Source organism: Schistocerca cancellata, chromosome 6 (genome assembly GCF_023864275.1).
Source record: "Schistocerca cancellata isolate TAMUIC-IGC-003103 chromosome 6, iqSchCanc2.1, whole genome shotgun sequence".
Taxonomy (NCBI): Eukaryota; Metazoa; Arthropoda; class Insecta; order Orthoptera; family Acrididae; genus Schistocerca; species Schistocerca cancellata.
The window spans coordinates 124,096,804-124,119,210 of NC_064631.1; the positions used below are offsets into that span (position 1 = coordinate 124,096,804).

The 22,407-nt window shown below is 45.2% G+C and overlaps 1 protein-coding gene across 3 annotated transcripts in view; it reads right to left on the reverse strand.

The window, feature by feature from the left end:
• The window catches only part of LOC126191384 (lachesin-like), a 945,166-nt gene that overhangs the window by 40,282 nt on the left and 882,477 nt on the right, over positions 1-22,407 (reverse strand). For 2 of the 3 annotated variants that reach the window (XM_049932238.1, XM_049932236.1), the window contains one exon: positions 20,852-21,086. In XM_049932238.1, the coding sequence (XP_049788195.1) occupies positions 20,852-21,086 (235 nt within the window). The remainder of the gene's footprint in view (positions 1-20,851; positions 21,087-22,407) is intronic. The other variant, XM_049932237.1, reaches the window with a different exon arrangement.

A 22,407-nucleotide genomic window follows, 5' to 3' on the forward strand; every position in this document is an offset into this window, starting at 1 on the left:
ATTTCATCTTCATCTACATCCTGTTCCACATCCATAACATTGTCCTCAAGTACATAGCCCTTGTATAGACCCTCTATATACTCTTTCCACCTTTCTGCTTTCCCTTCTTTGCTTAGAACTGGGTTTCCATCTGAGCTTCTGATATTCATACAAGTGGTTCTCTTTTTTCCAAAGGTCTCTTTAATTTTCCTGTAGGCTGTATCTATCTTACCCCTAGTGTTATGCGCCTCTACATCATTACATTTGCCCTCTAGCCATGGCTGCTTAGCCATTTTGCAGTTCGTGTCGATCTCATTTTTGAGACGTTTGTATTCCTTTTTGCCTGCTTCATTTACTGCATTTTTATATTTTCTCCTTTCATCGATTAAATTCAGTATTTCTTCTGTCACCCAAGGATTTCTACTAGCCCTCGTCTTTTTTCCTACTTGATCCTCTGCTGGCTTCACTACTTCATCCCTCAATGCTACCCATTCTTCTTCTACTGTATTTCTTTCCCCCATTCCTGCCAATTGTTCCCTTATGCTCTCCCTGAAACTCTGCACAACCTCTGGTATAGTCAGTTTATCCAGGTCCCATCTCCTTAAATTCCCACCTTGTTGGTCTAGTTAACTGCTGAAAATAAAAGATTTTTGCTTTTTCTGTGGCTTCCATTTCTTGACCGATAGTTCCTTACTTTCCGAACAGCCCTCGTAATTGGTTGTTGGCGGGTGAGCCGTGCTACGCCTGCAACGCGACTCGTTGGGCACCCTGTAGCACCGTCCGTCCGCCCCACGGAATCCAATGTGAAGGCGACGCCGCGCAGACTCAAGGTTCCGGCGTCGGAACGAGAAGACGTACGCACAGAGGCGGTCGCCCAGTGGCAGGAAAGGAGTGGCAGGGGGTGGGGGCAGGGGAGGCAGTGGGCTGGAGAGCGGAGGCGGCGGAGGCAGAAGAAACCGAATAAAACGAGCGCCGGCCTGTCGGACGCCACATAACGCAAGCACGTGCGATTAAGCACGAGCCGCTCGCGGCCGGGAAAAAGTCGCGGGAGCCACGGCTTCTGCCCACACCGCCGCATCACGCGCGCCGTTTCCCTCGCCGAATATTCGCGCAGGGGCGCGCCTTGCCGAGCCGCGCCGCCTGGACCGTATTTCTCTCTTGTTTACTTGCGGCATACGGCGCTTCCCGCTGCCGCCTCGCGATCGGCGGTTGGAACTTGGTACACCCTGTTACATCTTGCTAAATATGCTTACACAGGATGGCGCACGAAATGTGTTACCATTTGGTTTTGAATATAAATTTTATTGTCAATACAATCTGAAAGGAACATATACTACAATGAAGAGCCGTTCTTGGAGATTTGTTCTAACTCAGCACATGCACAATATGTCCACCATTTCGTTTACTACCTTCCTTCAAACGAACACTGCAGTTAGTGATTACCCTACGGCACATGTCTTTCGTAATTTCACTGCAAGCTTGGAGAGTGAATCTTCTGAGCTCCATTAAATCACGTGGACGTTTCGGGAAAATTTTTTCCTTTAGGTGCCCCCAATGAAAAAAGTCACATGGATTGAGGTCTGGACTATTGGGGGGCCAATTTTGTCCGTCATTGAAGCGACCTGGAAACCTGAGTGAAATGATCCGCATGTCGAAATGGTCGTGTAAAAACTCCAACACAGTGGCCTTGCTCCATCTTGCATGAACCACTGCGTGTTGAAGGGCAAGGCAGTAGCAAGAAGCTGTGGAATGAAGCTATTGCGAAGCATCCTCAAATAACGCTCGCTGTTCACAGTTTCTTCAAAGAAAAAGCGCCCAATAAGTCCGTGACTGGAAATTGCTGCCCACGCTATAATCCTCGGAGCATAATGTTGTCGTTCATGAAGCACTTGTGGGTTTTCAGTGGCCCAAAAGCGTACATTTTGTTTGTTAACCACGCCGTCTAAATGAAAATACGCCTCGTCTGAAAAGCAAACGTTGTTGAGAGTTTCTTCCCTATCCTCCGCCCACTGAGCAAACAGTAGTCTCTGCTGCTTGTGGTCTTCAGTGAGGTTCTGTGCACAGGTCATCTTGTATGGGTACATATGGAGGTCACTTTTAAGAATGAGTTGAACGGAGCGTCTGGACATTCCCAGTTGCACTGCAGCATTTCTACACGGTTTCAAAAAATGGTTCAAATGGCTCTGAGCACTATGGGACTTAACTTCTGAGGTCATCAGTCCCCTAGAACTTAGAACTACTTAAACCTAACTAACCTAATGACTTCACACACATCCATGCCAACGGCAGGATTCGAACCTGCGACCGTAGCGGTCGCGCGGCTCCAGACTGTAGCGCCTAGAACCGCTCGGCCACTTCGGGACTTCTATGTACAGCAACTCGTACCGCTTCAATATTCTCCGGCGAAGAAACAGGCTTGGGCCGAGGTCGCTTCGCTTCCAATACTGCTCCTTTCAGTACAAATTTATCGTACAACCTGTGGATAGTCTTCTTGCAAGTGTTAAACTGCTGTCGAAATCGCCTCTGAGTCACAACAAGGCTTTCCGTCTCACGTAAAAGTAACACAATTGCCGATCGTTGCTGTGTCGTCAGTCTTCCATTGTCAGCCATTGCTGCTTACTAGTCTCCTAGCGGCAGTATCGTGAATTACACGTCATTTCGCAACTCATTTGTTTTTCCGAGCTCTGCTGGTACTGCTGTAGAGATCCCAGCGGGATATCTAATGTGCGTCGTAAATTGTGAAAGAAACAATTGGTAACACATTCCGTGCGCCACCCTGTAAATCCAGCGGGAGATGCACGATGAACGACGTATCCAACAGTAAGGTTTCTCTTTTTGCTCTTTGCTGCCGCTGTCTACACGTATGAGTTGTTTTATTTTTCTTGGGGGGTAACACTTGTTTAAAGTCCTCAAACAAAATATTAAATAGATACCGTTTATTTTCCAGTCTTACATGGGAGCATTCCCAAGTGTAAATAAACGGTCTGGACGAAACATGAGGGACGTAGGGGGTCCGTAGAGAGGGCAAGATAGTGCAGTATCTTTTTTTCTTTGTTCGAAGAGGGAATACTTCCGATACGATGATAGTCAGCTAAAACAAAATTCCGTCCTCGGAAGGCCCAACAGTACCGACCGACCGCTGTGTCATCCTCAGCCAGTAGTCCCCACTGGACAGTGATATGAAGGGTGCATATGGTCAGCACACCGGTCTCCCGGCCGTTGTCAGTGTTCGCGGCTGGAGCCGCTACGTCTCAAGTAGCTCCTCAATTTCGTGATGACTGGGTGTTGTGTGCTGTCCTTAGGTTAGTTAGGTTTAATTAGTTCCAAGTTCTAGGGGACTGATGCCCATAGATGTTAAGTCCCATGGTGCTCAGAGCCATTTGAACCGTTTAGCTCCTCAACTGGCCACATAAGGGCTGAATGCTCTCCGCTCGCCATCAGCGCTCTGCAGACCCGGACGGTAACCCATGCAAGTGGTCGCCAAACCCAAAATCATTTATTAGCCGAGCGCGCTGACGCTCTGCTTCCTGGATTCGGATAGGCGCCGGCCCCAGAACGAATCCGCGTGGCGGATTAACGACTAGGCCCGGTGTGCCGGCCAGCCTGAGTGTGGTTTTTAGGCGGTTTTCCCTATCCCACTAAGTGAATACCGGGCTGGTCCCCACGTTCCGCCTCAGTTACACGCGTCGCAGACGTTTGAAACACGTCCGCGCTCTTTCACGATTTACACTAGACGCAGACAGTTGGGGTACACTGATTCCGTCCTGGGGGGTACGGGGTTGCGGCAAGAATGTCATCTGGCCATCCCTAACACTAACACTGCCAAATCCGTTGTAACCACGCCGACCCTGCGATCGCTGCTCGACTATGGCGTAAGCGTGAGAAAGCGTAAGAAAGAAAGTGTATCTATGAAGGGGTTCAAGATGTAACTTATTAGTATTTCACTTGCACTGAAAATTTATCTGTGCGACAAGATCGTTGGTGCATTACATACAGAGTTATTCCAAATGAGTTAGCTAAAAGAATTAGTAAATAATTTTGAAACCATTGACCGATTATTGTTCAGGAGCTTTTCAAGCTCGTCCCTTATCCCCAAGTTTCAATCCTACACCTCCGGATGTCGCTCCATTCGCGAAAACAGTCGGCGACCGCAGTAACAGTGCGGACGTATAGCGGTACGGAGCAGAACGTGCTAAGTCCTGCTTGTTCTACCACGAAACGCATCCACCACTTGTTATAAGAAGACGTTTCACAACAGAGTAACACAAAGCTCCGTCTCAGGCAAAGACCATAAATGCATGGTACGATCGGTCTGTGGAAACAGGTTATGTCGCTGAGGTCGGTGGCTGAGATACATGCTGCCATGCATCTGAGAAGAAGTTTGCGCGAGCATCGGGAATCTCAAAAACGTCCGTGTTGACAATGCTACAACAACATCGATTGCCCCCCTACCATATTTCTAAGCACCGGGAATTGCATGGCGACGACTTTGAACGTCGTGTACAGTTCTGCCATTGGGCACAAGAGAAATTACGGAACGATGACAGATTTTTTGCACGCGTTCTATTTAGCGATGAAGCCTCATTCACCAACAGCGGTAACGTAAACCGGCATACTATGCGCTATTGGGCAACGGAAAATCCACGATAGCTGCGACAAGTGGAACATCAGCGACCTCGGCGGGTTTATGTATGGTGCAGCATTATGGGAGGAAAGATAATTGGCCCCCATCTTATCGATGGCAATCTAAATGGTGCAATGTTTGCTGATTTCGTACGTAGTGTTCTACCGATGTTACTACAAGATGTTTCACTGCATGAGAGAATGGCGATGTCCTTCCAACATGATGGATGTCCGGCACATAGCTCGCGTGCGGTTGAAGCGGTATGGAATAGCATATTTGATGACAGGTGCGTTGGTCGTCGAAGCACCGTACCACAGCCCGCACGGTCACCGGATCTCACGTCCCCGGATTTCTTTCTGTGGGGAAAGTTGAAGGATATTTGCCATCGTGAACCACCGACAACGCCTGACAACATGCGTCAGCGCATTGCCAATGCATGTGCGAACATTATGGAAGGCGAACTACTCGCTGTTGAGAGGAATGTCGTTACACGTATTGCCAAATGCATTGAGGGTGGCGGACATCATTTTGAGCATTTATTGCATTAATGTGGTATATTTAGGTAATCACGGTGGAATAGCATGCGTTCTCACAAATGATAAGTTCACAAAGGTACATGTATCAGATTGGAACAAATGTTCCAAATGGAAATGTTCAAACGTATCTACATTCTGTATTTTAATTTAAAAAGCCTACCTGTTACCAACTGTTCATCTAAAATTGTGAGCCATATGTTTGTGACTATTACAGCGCCATTATCACAAAGCGAAAAAAGTGGTCCAACTAAAACATTGGTATTTCTTTACGTACTACACGAGTATGTAATAAAAAATTTGGGTTCCTTTTTTTTAAAAAAAAAAACGCAGTTGATATCCGTTTGACCTGTGGCAGCGCCATCTAGCGGTCCAACCACAGCGCCATCTGGTTTCCCCCTTCAAGCTAGACAAGTTTCGTTCTTTGTAGTTTTTTCGTTTGACGCTTATTTCGTGAGATATTTGGCCCGGTCACGATCAATGGACCACCCATTGTATATAGTTCACTCGCAACGAGTATATCGGCTACAGTGGTTATCGAATAAGAGCAACATTTTTCCTGACATCTCCATTAACTTACATTATTTTACACATGTAGTGCAACCTGCCAGAGAGTCATCAAACGAAATATAAATTCTATTAATATTTTTTTCCGATACCCTCCTACAGACACACTATAATGTCCCAAGCAAAGAGTCGCAGATTGCTGCTCATCCAACTCCTCACATCGTTTATGCATATACTTAAAGGAGCAGTGCTATTAGGTTTCTCTGCGCCACTCCTGACGATATCTGTGTCTGCCCTTCTCTGCTTTTATAGCCAGCCAGAGTTCACCTCTCTGCCTCCATCTGCTGTGGCTCCGTCTCAACTCTCAGTTGGTACTCTCGCTGCGGACTGCTCGTAGCGTCGGCTTTGACGCTGCACGGCTTTCTCACCCCCATAAAACGGTTCCTGCCCCCAACCCCCACCCCTTCTCTCGTTGCCCCGTCCCCATCTCCACAGCCGCTCTAATCCGATGCCACCGGTCCAGCAGTTTCGCTGCGCCGAAATATCTTTCCCACGCGCCCGCCTCGCGGACGTTGCGAACGTCACTGCAGTGTCCGCTGCATTTGGCAGGTAAATAAATGGGAAGGCTGCGCGCGAAAGCGTCAAGAGTTTAGACAGCACAAAGTGCGCAGGCGGCGGTAGGGAGGGGAGAGAGAGGAGAGGAACAAGCAGAGGCGAGCGGAGAGAGAGAGAGAGAGAGAGAGAGAGAGAGAGAGACGGACAGAGTGGGGGGGATGAGGCGGTTAAGCCGCTGTGGCACAGCCTTCTCACTCTTCCGTCTTCGTTGCGCGCTCGTCAAGACGCAGACACGCTAAGCTACTTAGGGAATTCAAACAAGTCGTCCCGCAGTCTCCGCCGTGTCGTTAAGCTGCCGCTGCTACAAGGCCCCGTCGCCGGTGTCATCTGGCATTCCTCTCCAGCTCCCTCTTCCTCCGGGTGGTGCCATTCCTTCACAGCTTCATCTCGCGACTTCAGACGGCATTTTTCCTTGCAACCATATCACAGGATTTCGTTGCTACTTTCACAAATGTCCAAAAGAGTCTGTCAAAGCAAGCCTATCATCTAACCACACTCCATGTACCTTAATAACTTATTTCTTTAATGTTACTTAAAATCCGTCTTGATTGCAAAAAATTTTTTATTATTCATATGACCGGTTTCGGTTCATTCAGAACCATCTTCAGATCTGATATTTCAGTTACAGGAGTAACCCGTCCAAATCCAGCACCTTTCACATGCTACGTCACATGATGTGACGTAGCATGTGGAAGGTGCTGGATTTGGACGGGTTACTCCTGTAACTGAAATATCAGATCTGAAGATGGATGTGACGTAGCATGTGAAAGGTGCTGGATTTGGACGGGTTACTCCTGTAACTGAAATATCGTATCTGAAGATGGTTCTGAATGAACCGAAACCGGTCATACGAATAATAAAAAAATTTTTGCAATCAAGACGGATTTTAAGTAACATTATAAAATCACTGATTGCTGTTATCCCATAAGACATTATGTCTGTTTTTGCAAACTTATTTCTTTATTTATCAGCCTGTTCAGGTGGCGCCCTTATACTGTACCAGGCTTTTAGATGTATAACATTAAGCATTGAATAATTACAACATTATTATAGTACTGTCACGTGCTCTACGTCTTCCGTCAGGGTGTGGCATCTACAGTCAATCACCGCCGACCTGCGGATCACCAGCTTGATTCACACATACACTTATCTCTCTTTTAACAATTTTAGTTTCTGCAAAGTTAGAGGATTTCCTTATTTTTGGGGCGTCGTAATTTGATGGAACATTCTATATATGTCTACGAGGTATAAATCCTTGTTGAGGCATTTACTTGCCTTTATCGTTGGTGTGTTATTTCTTACTGACGATCCTGGTGTCAAAACAAGGAACTGATTCCTGAATTCACTTGACAATGTTATAAATAATAGTAGCAGTAATGATAATAACTGGGAATAGCAGCCTACTTGGAGCAACGTCAGGGGTATCTCGGGAAGAATTAATTATGTCAATCGCACCGTCATTATGATATCAAATTTTCTAAAAAAGTGTTCTACCGACGATGACGTCCAGAGTATCGTCAAACGATGGTCTAAGAGGCGGCGGGAGACTTTTTTTGGCGAAGCTTACAGCAAGCTCATCCTTCGGCTCTCAAAGTGCATTGAGAACGAAGGCGAAATTTAATATTGGACCTACACTTAGAGAAAAAAAAACTTTGTTGGTACACCTGGAAAGACGACATCGATTCTGTTCCGATAACGGCATATGTCACCTGGGCGGTGGCAGATGTACTAATAACAGTTTCGACGCCGTCCGCCATCAGATAGCGTACTGGCATAGCTAACAGAGCGCTATCTGCACCTACCATTTAATACACTACTCGCCATTAAAATTGCTACACCATGAAAACGACGTGCTACAGACGCGAAATTTAACCGACAGGAAGAAGATGCTGTGATATGCAAATGATCAGCTTTTCAGAGCATTTACACAAAGTTGACGCCGGTGGCGACACCTACAACGTGCTCACATGAGGAAATTTTCCAACCGATTTCTCATGCACAAACAGCAGTTGACCGGCGTTGCCTGGTGAAACGTTGTTGTGATGCCTCGTGTAAGGAGCAGAAATGCGTACCATCACGTTTCCGACTTTGATAAAGATCGGATTGTAGCCTATCGCGATTGCGGTTTATCATATCGCGACATTGCTGCTCGCGTTGGTCGAAACCCAATGACTCTTAGCAGAATATGGAATTGATGGGTTTCAGGAGGGTAATACGGAACGCCGTGCTGGATCCCAACGGCCTCGTTTCACTAGCAGTCGAGATGACAGGCATCTTATCCGCATGGCTGTAACGGATCGTGCAGCCGCTTCTTGATCCGTGAGTCAACAGATGGGGACGTTTGCAAGACAACAACCATCTGCACGAACAGTTCGACGACGTTTGCAGCAGTATGGACTATCAGCTCGGAGACCATGACTGCGGTTACCCTTGACGCTGCATCACAGACAGGAACGTCTGCGATGGTATACTCAACGACGAACCTGGGTGCACGAATGGCAAAACGTCATTTTTCCGGATGAATCCTAGTTCTGTTTTCAGCATTATGATGGTCGCATCCGTGTTTGGCGACATTGTGGTGAACGCACATCAGAAGCGTGTATTCGTCATCAAAAATGGTTCAAATGGCTCTGAGCACTATGCGACTTAACTTCTTAGGTCATCAGTCGCCTAGAACTTAGAACTAATTAAACCTAACTAACCTAAGGACATCACACACATCCATGCCCGAGGCAGGTTTCGAACCTGCGACCGTAGCGGTCGCTCGGCTCCAGACAGTAGCGCCTAGACCCGCACCGCCACTCCGGCCGGCTATTCGTCATCGCCATACTGGCGTATCACCCGTCGTGATGGTATGGAGTACCATTGGTTACAGGTCTAGGTCACCTCTTGTTTGCACTGACGGCACTTTGAAGAGTGGACGTTATATTTCAGATGTGTTACAACCCATGGCTCTACCCTTCATTCGATCCCTGTGAAACCCTACATTTCAGCAGGATAATGCACGACCGCATGTTGCAGGTACTGTACGGACATTTCTGGATACAGAAAATGTTCAACTGCTGACCTGGTCAGGCCATTCTCCAGATCTCTCACCAAGTGAAAACGTCTGGTGAATGGTGGCCCAGCCAGTGGCTCGTCGCAATACTCCAGTCACTACTCTTGATGAACTGTGGTATCGTATTGAAGCTGCATGGGCAGCTGTACCTGTACACGCCATCCAAGCTCTGTTTGACTCAATGCCCAGGCATATCAAGGGCGTTATTACGGCCAGAGGTGGTTGTTTTGGGTACTTATTTATCAAGATCTATGCACCCCAAATTGAGTGAAAATGTAATCACATGTCAGTTCTAGTATAATCAGTCCGTGCTCAGGCATTTACTTGCCTTTCGCGTGGAGTGTTATTTCTTTCTGACGATCCTGCTGTCAAAACAAGTTACTGATTCCTGAATGACTTGAAAATGTTATAAATAGTAGTAGTGGTAGTAGTAATAACTACGAATAGCCTATTTAGAGCAACGTCGGGAGTATCTAGGGAAGAAATAATTACGTCAATCGCACCGGCAATATGATATCAAATTTTCGACAAAGGTGCTCTTCCGACGATGGGGTCCACAGTATCGCTAAACAATGGTCCAAAGAGGCGGCGGGCGACATTTTCTTTGGCGAAGCTAACAGAAAGCTCATCCTTCAGCTCACAAAGTGCATTGAGAACGAAGACGAAAGTTAATATTAGACGTACACTTAGAGAAAAAAAACTTAGTACACCTGCAAAGACGACATAGATTCTGGTCCTATAACGGCATATGCCACCTGGGCGGTAGCAGATGTGCACGTAACGGTTTCGACGTCGTCTGCCATCAGATAGCGTACTGGCATAGCTACCAGAGCGCCATGTGCGTCTACCATTTAACAGAAAATGCTTTCAGTGTGGTGCAAACGTGTGGGACAAAGAGGCAGCTATGCCACGGAGATGCATTTGTGCTTTGTGCAGCGAAGTGAGCAAGTTTTAAAGTAGTCTAACTGTGGCCTTCTGAGTGGCGTGATGGTCCTTTCACAGAATTGCCACACATGTTGGACGTGCTGCGGCAGTTGTGCAACGATGCCGGTATCAGTGGTCACGTGAACGTTCTCACACCCGTAGACGAGGTTCTGGACGTCCAGGCAGCACACACTTCTGCCAGGAAGGTCAGCAATGGCAGATCGCACAGTTACCACAGCATAGATAAGAGTGCTTCTGAGCGCAGACGTGTCAACACGAACTGTAGTCGATTTGTTATTACCGCTGGAACTAGGAGGACGCACACACCTAGCCAGTCTTCACGGCATGCATCGACGTGCACACTTCGACTGGTACCGTCAGAAGATCGCTCGGAATGGCGAGCCAGGATCTGCAGCGATGAAAGCAGATTATGCCTGCACGCAAGTGAAGGTCGATTGCGGGTACGACGTATATCTAGTGAGTGCCGTCTTGTAGAGAGCTTTCGACCAAGACATACTGGTCCCACACCACACCATATGGTCTGGGATGCGACAAGATAAAACTCTCATTCCCATTTGGCGATCCTGGAGCAGACGCTACTCACCGCTCGGTACGAGTAGAACGTTGTTAGATCCACTTTTTTTTGTTTGTCGTTCTTCTAACAGGAAGGTAATTTGTTGTTCCAACAGAATAATGATGGCCCACTCACTGCCCATGAAACCTGAGGTGCTCTGCAAAATGTGCAACATCCCTGGCCAGCACGAACCCCGGACTTGTCTCCAATCGTGCACGTGTGAGAAATGGTGGGACGACAAGGGTTTCGTGCAACTTGTCAGCCAACAACTCTTACAGAACTACGTGAACGGTTGGAGCAGAATTCTCCATCTGTACGGTCGAGTGGATGTCAGGATCAGCGCCTGCTTTGTCTCCCGTGAAGGCTATACCACTAATATGGATGTTTCAGTATGGGTCACCACCTGTTACTTCAGATCTTCTTCTGCTGTTGATCTGTAAATTTAATCATTTCATGAACATCATATGCACTTTTGCAACGATAAATCTTGAATGTATTGCAAACCCATAAAAGGCAGTACCAATTTTTTTCCAGCAGCGTATACTATAAATCATTTCGATTTCTAAACAACTGGCTGCTATTAATATCTGGAAATGTCTCGTATGTACCACAGGACCTAAATGGTACAAATGAAGCGAGACGATGATTTTGTGACTTAAATATCGAACAAGTAATGTAAACTGACCAAGTTCTCAACGTGAGTGCGTCGCCACTAAAGTGAGTTTTTATGGTTGTAGCGTCGTTAACATAACTCTCTTTGATGCCACTAAAAGAATATCGTCGGCCTGTAAACCGATCACCGTCTATATCGTTCGGAGCGTTAGATAACAGTAACATGATACAGTTAAGGTGCTGCAGATGTGGTGGAAGGAGAGCTAACATAATATGGCAACTACCGAAGCACGATATGGCAAAAATCATTTAAAATATATCCAGTGCTGTTCCTCTCAGGTAATTTTTTGTAAAAATATTTTTCCGTCTAAGAATCGTCTGTTTCATTAAACTGTCGTGATCGTATGCTCTTAGGAAGTAAGTATAAATGCGTGGTACCCTGTCAGATCCAAAACTTAAATTATACAAGATAACAGAAGAAAAACCCGTAACTCATATTTTTAAGCCTAAAATAATAATTTAATACTATATCAATCATACAAGCAATCTCCAAACAGAATACAAGGAGATGATACTACGCATGCACAGCTACCATACAGAAAGCATACATTTTCTATTTTTTAGGATATAGACTAACAAACCATTTTTGCTATGTAGATACAGGTAACGACTATGGCAAGCGTTTCAAAATTTCGCAATGATGTATGTGCCATCAGCGTTACCTTCAGGATAAATCGCGGATTTATTTTTTTTTTTCATTTTCATGCTACAACTAAATTACTTCAATCTATGTCCGTCTTTAATTTCGAAAATCGTCGCACTACGAAAAATTTTATTATGATAACACGATCGTGCACCACACTGCTTTGAGAGACTTCTTTAGAAATATGGAGGTGAGCCAAAACCTTATCAGATCCATGTGATGTGTTAACGATTTTTCTGCAGAGCAGTGCGCAGTCTAGTCATTTTTAATTTTTCCGGATGTTGTATACGCCTAGTTAAACGAACGCTTATGTATGGAATAGTTTCCTACCCCAAATGCTTTGTGACTGTACTGGAAAACGTCTTTCACCCATTCTGTTTATGTAGCAGCATTTATTGATTATAATTTGGTCTCTGCTATGGTTGCAATAGCACTGGAAACGTTTAAATCCGTAGTTAGAAGAATAGTTTTGTTATAAGTGTTGGCCGAACCGAATCCTTTTTGGCTTGCACGCTAATCGGATCTGCCAGAATGTGGAAAGGCTAACATCATTACTTTCTGCACAGTTTGCTGTGTAAGCTGTGCAATGAATTAGTAAGCAGCCCGTGCTTTACTGCGTCTGGTGCGTAAATTGGAGATTCTACTGCCGATTGCTGAGATCTCTCTTTCTCCAAAATTTGCGCATTGCGAAACACTTTGAAGACACAGATCAACTATCAGGCGCTTCGAAACTCCGTATTATGCGCCTGATTTGCGTTTCTAGCCAAAAGAAAGTGTAAACGAGAAATGGGGAAGGTGCACATGAACCAGTTACACTGATCAATTAATAACAGTTCTCGACCGTGAATGTTTCCATTCTATTAGAGACAACTGCAAGTGGAGTGACGAAGAACGGTCAAGCATACTAATTCTTCCTCATATCAGATCCAGGAGAACCACAACATGTCGTTGACATTATTTTGAACAATAAAAGTTGTAAATTGCATATTATTATGAAAGTGAAACTTTTGAATTTAGCGCAGTTACGCATCAATATGTCGGAGTCGGAATTGTGTCAGTGGAATGAGCGAATCGAAATGGTGTTAATTAATAAGCGTCGTATTGAGATTCTAGAAATATTTGCACTTATATTCATTTATTAAGCTGAGTCTGGAATCGCTCTTGTGAACTTCTTCTGCAACGACCTGTGGGGTACCAATGTACACTCTTTGTACATGATATGCCTCTGCGGTTTACACATTTGTGTGTGCCAAATGTCAATAATGGAGACGTTATTCGTTGGTAAGCGGATGGTTAGATATTACTACCTTCCTGTAGTAATATCTAACAAAGGCTGTCAGAACCGTCGTTTAACAAGGGTGTAATGTGACCGTAATGTTGTTAACCACCAGCCCTATGCGCCATGTCATGCAGACTTACTTATTTGCTTATTTGGCATTTATATGAATGCATTGTGTCTTTCGGACACAGCTTTGTAGCATTATATGTAAACTGAAGATGGAGGGGGAACAAAGGAATTGGTGGTGGGGGGGGGGAGGGACTAGTGATGTCAGCTGTACCGGGATTCACGCGGAATCAGCGGCAACGGTTAAAAATGATTGCCGGAGCGGGATTCGAACATAGACCTCCTCCTTATTAGACAGCTATTTTAACTTACTGCGCAACCAAGACACAGAGTTTATCGGAACCGCGCGGACTACCTCGGAGAACCCACAATTCTACCTAGCACCATCTATTCGCTTCCTCCGTGCTCGCTGCTCTGGGATTCCCGTTCGAGGTTGGACGTATTTGTGCAACCGCACTGAAGAAAATGGACTCGTTGTCCATCGTTCTTTTTTTTCTTTATTGTTAATTTCACACCTGATACAGGTAGGCCAGCAGTGGCATATTTCGACGCTCTTCGGCCACAGATAAAACTAAAAATACAAAAGAAGACAATCGTAGAACAGACAGGGTGGATATACAGACGTAGACATACAAAATTAAAACACACGGAGCCGTTCACGGGCGCAGAGTGCAAGATAAGAATGTTCAGGCACGTGGACACGCACAGAGATGATAGATGTCACACGCGAACGTTGGAGCACAAACGAATAAACACTGGTACACTTGAGCACGAACACGACGCCACACACAAACACTAGGCGATGATATTCAGCGCGCGAATGTCCACGTAACGTGTGCGAGTCCGGGGACCTGCCAAGAGGTGAAGAAAGAAGGGGGATGGGGGAGGGAGAAGGGAGAGCAAAGATGCCAATGTCAGAGGTGATGGTAGGAGGAATAGAGGTATGGGGGTAGGGGAAGTCTGGGGGAGGAGTGGGGAGAAAGGGAGGAGGGAGGGAAAGGGGAGAGAAGGGAGAGAGGGTGCCCATACGAACAAACACAGGAAGAGGGAGGGAGGATCAAAGTTGGAAGGAGGGGTAGATGGAGGGGAGGAGGATATCATCAGGGTGGGGGAGCTGGCAGAAGCCACCTTGGGAGAGGGTATGGAGAGCGTAGAGGTGGAGAGCAGGTGGGACGTGGAAATACAGGCGCGGCAGCGGACGGGGGTGGGAGAGGATGGGAGAGACCAGCGGGTGAGGAGGATCGAGTTCACAGCAATTGTAGAGCATCTGTATCCCTTCGAGGAAAAGGAGGAGGTGGGGGAGCGGAATGAGGTCGTACAGGATCCGCATGGGGGAGAGGAGACGGATGCGATAGGCGAGGCGAAGAGCATGGCGTTCTAGGATCTCAAGGGATTTGTAAAAGGTAGGGGGAGCAGAGATCCAGGCAGGGTGGGCGTAGCAAAGGATAGGGCGAATGAGGGATTTATAGGTATGGAGGATGGTGGAGGGGTCCAGACCCCACATACGGCCAGAAAGGAGCTTGAGGAGACAGAGTCAGGAGCGTGCCTTGGCTTGGATTGTCCAGAGGTGGGGGGTCCAGGAGAGGCGACGGTCGAGGTTGACGCCAAGGTACTTAAGGGTGTGGGTGAGGGCGATAGGACGGCCATAAATGATGATACAGAAATTGAGGAGGCGGAAGGAAGGGGTGGTTTTGCCTACAATGATCGCCTGGTTGTCCATCGAAGCAAATCAGTTACATAAATGCGCGGTGTCTGTTCTTTCAGACGTGTCTGAAAGAACAGACAGCACACATTCACGTAATTGTTTCGCCTCAGTGTCCGAAAGAACAGACATCAGACATTCATACAACTGATTCGCCTCGATGGTCAACGAATCCATCTTTTTCAGTGCGGATGCCAAATACATCCGACCTCCTGCGGGGATCTCAGAGTAGCGATCATGGAGGAAGTAGGCAAGGACTGCGGATAGATGGCGCTGGATGGGAATGTGGGTCGGCTCAGAGGCTTGCCGAGAGTAAGCAGATCTCAGGTCCCCATCTCAGTCCATTACACATTTTCACGCTACAGTCGCAGGTTCGAATCCTGCCTCGGGCATGGGTGTGTGTGACGTCCTTAGGTTAGTTAGGTTTAAGTAGTTCTAAGTTCTAGGGGACTTCTGACCACAGCAGTTGAGTCCCATAGTGCTCAGAGCCATTTGAACCATTTTTGAACACATTTTCACTCGTCACCGCTGATTCCGCCTGAAGTTCCTATGCACTAACGTCGCTATTTCCTCCCTCCCCTTTTCTTTCTTGGGCCGTCCGACTTCGACTTACATATCATTTGGCATTGCTGAGGGCTCCCATTTCTAACTGGTATGGATTGTGTCTAACGCGTATTGTATGTTGAGCGATATTTTCTCGTAATGAATTATTCTATCCTGGACTGGAATTCCTACTTCATAATAACCCTCTACTACAACTGCCGTTGTAGTATCACCAGAAAGTGAGAAATAAAGTAACTAAAATTTAAAAAGGACCAAACTGTTTCCTTAGAATACAATTTAACGCCTCTAAGCCGGACACAAAAGGTAGCGAATATTTGTTGCGCCATTAAGGAAGTAACGAAAGACATACTTTTAACAACAGAAAATATTTTCCAAACTCTTCTACACTATTCATTACTTATGAACACTGGTGCTCTACTGTCTAAGGATGATCACAGTTAAAAGTATCATGCATAGTGCCTTAGTGTTTAGAGATGAGCCATCACGGGGGTTGTTTATGAGGATAAAGTGCTATTCTAAGTTTAATTTCCTTAACACATATATAAATAGTTTGCAGCTTAGCAAGTCTGTAGCAACTAGAGTTAAAGTTCAAACCTCTTTACAATCGACTTGCTTTTCCGTTGACCAACGTATAAGTACCACGAGAGACTACCGTAATAATCAATGGTGTTAAAAGCGAATATATTCGTTCCGAAGTCTAGCGGTGGGGAACATGATGATTCAAATTAGGTATACCGCCGAAAGTTCGTGAAATTAGGAACATTGAAATTGAAACTTCCTGGCAGATTAAAGCTGTGTGTCCGACCAAGACTCGAACTCGGGACCTTTGCCTTTCGGGGGCAATTGCTCTACCTACTTTCTTTTTCGTTTTATTTGGCCGTACCGGACGTCACATGACATACGTTGAAGTTCGGTGTTGGTCCCTTCACTCATTTTTTTTTATTACAGAGACCAGCCAGCTCTCTGACCAAATACGTTGAGCTACCGTGCCGGCGTCGACTGAGCTACCCAACAACGACTCAGTACCCGTCCCCAGAGCTTCAGTTCAACCAGTACCTTGTCTCCCACTTTCCAAACTTCGCAGGACACGGAAGTTGTTGTAACCGGCCTCAACCAACAAAATTTCAGAGGTCGTTCAAGGATATTTTCTGTGCGTTTTGGCATCAAGAGACCTGTGGTCTCCGGTGGCTTGTTACAAAATAACTGCACTTCGTTTAATATCTTAACCCTATCTGTCTTTGCATCTCTACTGCACTAAAAATATCTGAACAGCAGTACAGATGAGACCGTTTGCGCAATGTCTCTCTTTTGGAAACGACGCTACGTGCTGTTGACAACAGTAATGCGGACTTTGCTCTCCATCTGCTGGCTTGCAGTCATTAGTGCTCGGTTCTGTCTCTGGTTATTTTTTACAGCTGTATTCGTTGTGTGTGAACAGTAATGTGGATGGCCTTACTGATGGTGAGTGGGCCGATATGCGGAGTCACTTAATGCAATGTTAGGACGGCATAATGACACTGTCTTGTAAAAGAAGGAAAGAGGATTAGGATTTAACGTTCCGTCGACATGGAGGTCATTAGAGACGAAGCACAAGCTCAGATTGATCAAGTATGGAGAAGGAAATCGGCCGTGCCCTTTCAAAGGGACCATACCGGCATTTGCATGGAGTGATTTAGGGCATTCACAGAAAACCTAAAGCAGAATGGTCGGACGCCTATTTGAATTGTCGTCTTCTTGAATGCCAGTCCAGTGTGCTAACAACTGCGTCAACTCGCAAGCGTGAGTTGGTCCCGCCAACACATCACAGTGATTTTCATGGTCTGATGATTGTTTCATACTATGCCAGTATCTCTGAAAAGCAAAATAAATTTTGTAAGTGGAGTTCGAATTCTTTGTATGTACACAGTGTTCCATTTGTCCAGACCACCCTAAACGATGGTTTGTCCAGAAGAAAAACGAAAAAAAATTGTTCAGCGCTTGTTGTTTACCTACAAGGAGCACATTAGTGGTTGATAGGGCACCTATTTCCCACTAAACTAGTATGAAGTTTTGAGCGCTGGAACGTCTACATCTCATATCTGTCTAGTGCTAGCGTGTAGTGAGGTCCTTTCGGCACTTGGAGAAAAATACCACGGACTGTGCGGTCGATATATAGAAGGCTGTGAGCGATCAAATTGGGCAGCGTCTATATATAGTTTCACGAAAATCAGATCAAATCATTACCTTCTCCATCCATCGATGTCTGAAGCAACAAACTGTGTTATCTTATACATCACAGTCATTGTTTTGAAATATTACAAAACACCTAAGTAATTCTTCTGATCTGTACAAAATTTGTATGTATTGCGACATATAAACCTCAGAAAATTTCGTAGAATGTAGAAGACAATGACATATGATGTGTCAGAGCCACCTTCAAATGCTATGTTGAAAACTCGTGTGCAATATTTTATGTTTTTCTTTGCCAGGAGAATAAATGTGTTTTGTTACTGATTTGAGACACTTCCATCCACAATCGCAATTCCAATGAAATCATTGGAAAATTAAATATTTAACTCTGAAAATCCTATGTGCGCATGAAAACATGGATCTAGTTAGATTCAGGAGTCACGTGTATCCCACTTCGCTGATTTTCAAAATCGGTCAGCTTAAAATATTTTGGTGGTGAAAGTGTATTGTTTACATAAAGAAAGACAGGTTTTGATCTTCTATATTTCGTATATATACTAAATACTTTTTAATCAAAAGGGATAATCAACATAGTTGCAATTCCTGTAACTTTGATCTTTTAGATGATATAAAAAGAATACGTGCTTTTTAAATAACGAACTATATTTTTTATTCGGATTAGACCTGTTCCGTGAGTGGTGTGTACTTTTTGATTTTTACGTTTATTTTTATTCCGTAGTCGACTTTCTCTTCTCAGGACCTGTTCAGAAACATATAACGCAGTACCACTCACGTGCTGTTATTAAGACCATAACAGGAAATTGAGTCTGACTCTTCTGTACTTAGAAAGAATTCAAAAGCCAAGATCGCTTAAATACTGTTTACTAGAAGACAGGTTTCAACACACTAAAGGTGCCATCATCGGATCTGAATGTACTTGCTACACAATGCAGGTACCCCAGGATGACGTAAACTGTCCACTTGCGGGAAGTGACAATAAACAAATGGAAACCTAGATAAATAAGTGAACCTTTTTGCACATACTAAGAATTTCTACCTTCTCTTCGTTGGCGTATATTGTACTCACACGAACCTTCCACTCAAGGTGGTTGACTGAATCACCATTGTGTTAGTACAAGACACATAGTCAGTTTGGTGTTACTTTTTAATAATGCCATGTGTATATAAACTGTGAAATGTGATACGCTTTTGATCAGGGTTTGGAAGTGGAATATTTAGTAATAAATATAGGACACTATTTAAAAAAGGCTGCTGTTATTCCTATCTTCGTAACGAAAAGGCTGCAAGAAAGACGATTGTGCTGGCTAACGTCCCCGTCATAGATAACCAACATTTGTTCTTACATTGTCCCATTCATAGCTAACTAACATTTGTTTGATGCATTGTCTGTTTCGCTTCTGGACAAATACTTGTTTGTGTGTGGTCAAGATAAATATACAGGGTATTTCAGAATAGTGTTTTGAAAATTTGGGCACAGGCTCCTTGCAGCAAAACAGGAAAAAGGTATACCGTAATCATGGGGTCTTGAATGCTACGAGCACTTGTTCATCCTCGATACTGTGAACCACAGATTTTCTGCTGCAAGTTCTTTTCTGTCCGTATTTTGAGAGGAGGTAGTATGTACTAAAACAAGGAAAAGAAACCAGTAAACATGGGCTCTAAAACGCATACCTTAAGAGCTGCAAACCCTTGTTCAACTTCGCTACAATGAAACACATCTACTGGCTCATGGTTCTTAAGGTATGAATTTTACAGGCCATGTTTACGGGACATTGTTTTTTCTGTTTTGGTGCAAGGAATCTGTCCCCAGATTTTTAAAATTTCATTCTGAAACACCTTTTATAAACCCACTTCCTTAGTTTCCTGCGAAATTCTGGCCTGACCTGTTCCATTACTTATTTATACAGGGTGTTACAAACAGGTACGGCCAAACTTTCAGGAAACATTCCTCACACACAAAGAAAGAAAATGTGGACATGTGTCCGGAAACGCTTACTTTCCATGTTAGAGCTCATTTTATTACTTCTCTTCAAATCACATTAATCATGGAATGGAAACACACAGCAACAGAACGTACCAGCGTGACTTCAAACACTTTGTTACAGGAAATGTTCAAAATGTCCTCCGTTAGCGAGGATACATGCATCCACCCTCCGTCGCATTATATCCCTGATGCGCTGATGCAGCCCTTGAGAGTGGAGTATTGTATCACAGCCGCCCACAATACGAGCACGAAGAGTCTCTACATTTGGTACCGGGGTTGCGTAGACAAGAGCTTTCAAATGCCCCCATAAATGAAAGTCAAGAGGGTTGAGGTCAGGAGAGTGGAGGCCATGGAATTGGTCCGCCTCTACCAATCCATCGGTCACCGAATCTGTTGTTGAGAGGCGTACGATCACTTCGACTGAAATGTGCAGGAGCTCTATCGTGCATGAACCACATGTTGTGTCGTACTTATAAGGTCACATGTTCTAGCAGCACAGGTACAGTATCCTGTATGAAATCATGATAACGTGCTCCATTGAGCTCTAACATGGAAATTAAGCGTTTCCGGGCACATGTCCTCATAACGTATTTTCTTTATTTGTGTGTGAGGAATGTTTCCTGAAAGTTTGGTCGTACCTTTTTGTAACACCCTGTACAAAAATTCGTTATTAGCTTTCAATACCAACGCAGAAAGAACAATATCTGCATCAGGACAAAGTAATTTCCCTCACGACCTTACATTTAGACTGGAATGTACAGCGTGACTACTCTTTGTGCCTAAATGGCCTTAGGTTTCTGGGTATACCTGCCCTGTAATCTAGACATTCAGCTCACAAACTAGCCCCGTGATAGCGCGCTGTAAGCCAACTACAGGATGGGTGAGCATGCTTCGCTTGCGCCACGCGGCGTTTCCGTTGTTAGTGTCGTGCCAGTACCGATTCCGTAGGCCTGGAGGCGATGCTCACCGGCGCCCCTGGTGTGGAACTGGAACATGTCGGACACCTCGTTCCAGCCGTACCGGTTCTTGGCCTGCACGATGGCCTCGAACATGGAGCCGTGGCTCAGGCCGCGAATGTTGTACGACATGACGTGGGTGAACGTGTCCGAGTCCTGTGGCGGCCGCAGCGAGATGTCATGCCACTTGTCCGGCTGGTTGTACGTGTCGTTCACCTGTGGGCAAACACGAGAGTTTTGTGCTGATGCTATTGGGCGGTAAAATGTAGAATACACAATAGAAAATTGACTGTCAATAAAATTCTTCTGGGCTGTTGACCGCATTATTAATATACAAGTTTGCCCGACGTTTCGGTCACTGGCCTTCCTCATGGCTTTGTACTGAGACGACTCAACCCAAAAGAATTTTATTGAGAGTGAATTTGGCCACAAAAGCCTACACTTACGTTTAACAGAAAACTAAGTATGAGTGAGCACTGTAGTTTAGTATAACGGATGGCGTAAAACCGCAGAGTACCGCGAGTTCTTCCTATGTATCCTCCTCAGTCAGTACATATATACAAGGGTTGTCCATTGATCGTGACCGGGCCAAATATCTCACGAAATAAGCGTCAAACGAAAATACTACAAAGAAGGAAACTTGTCTAGCTTGAAGGCGAAAACCTGAGGGCGCTATGGTTAGCTCGCCAGATGGCGCTGCCATAGGTCAAACGGATATCAACAGCTCTTTTCTGTAAATAGGAACCCCCATTTTTTTAAATTACATATTCGTGTAGTACGTAAAGAAATATTTTGTGACAGATGGCGCTGTAATAGTCATAAACATATGGCTCACAATTTTAGACGAACAGTTGGTAACAGGTAGGTTTTTAAATTAAAATACAGAACGTAGGTACGTTTGAACAATTTATTTCGGTTGTTTCAATGTGGTACATGTACCGTTGTGAACTTATTTCTGAGAACGCATGCTCTTACAGCGTCATTACCTGTCAATACCACATTAATGCAACAAATGCTTACAATGACATCCGTCAACCTCAATGCATTTGGCAATACGTACGTGTAACGACAGTCCTCTCAACAGAGAGTTGTTCGCCTTCCGTAATGTTCGCACATGCACTGACAATGCGCTGACGCATGTTGTCAGGCGCTGTCGGTGGATCACGGTAGCAGATGTCCTTCAACTTTCCCCACACAAAGAAATCCGGGGACGTCAGGTCCGGTGAAAGTGCGGGCCGTGGTATGGAGCTTCGACGACCAATCTAGCTGTCATTAAATATGCTATTCAATAACGCTTCAACCGCACGCGAGCTATGTGCCGGACATCCATCATGTGGAAGTACATCGCCAGTCTGCCATGCAGTGAAACATCTTGTAGGAACATCGGTAGAACATTACGTAGGAAATCAGCATACATTGCACCATTTAGATTGCCATCGATAAAATGGGGGCCAATTATCCTTCCTCCCATAATGCCGCGCCATACATTAACCCGCGAAGGTCGCTGATGTTCCACTTGTCGCAGCCATCGTGGATT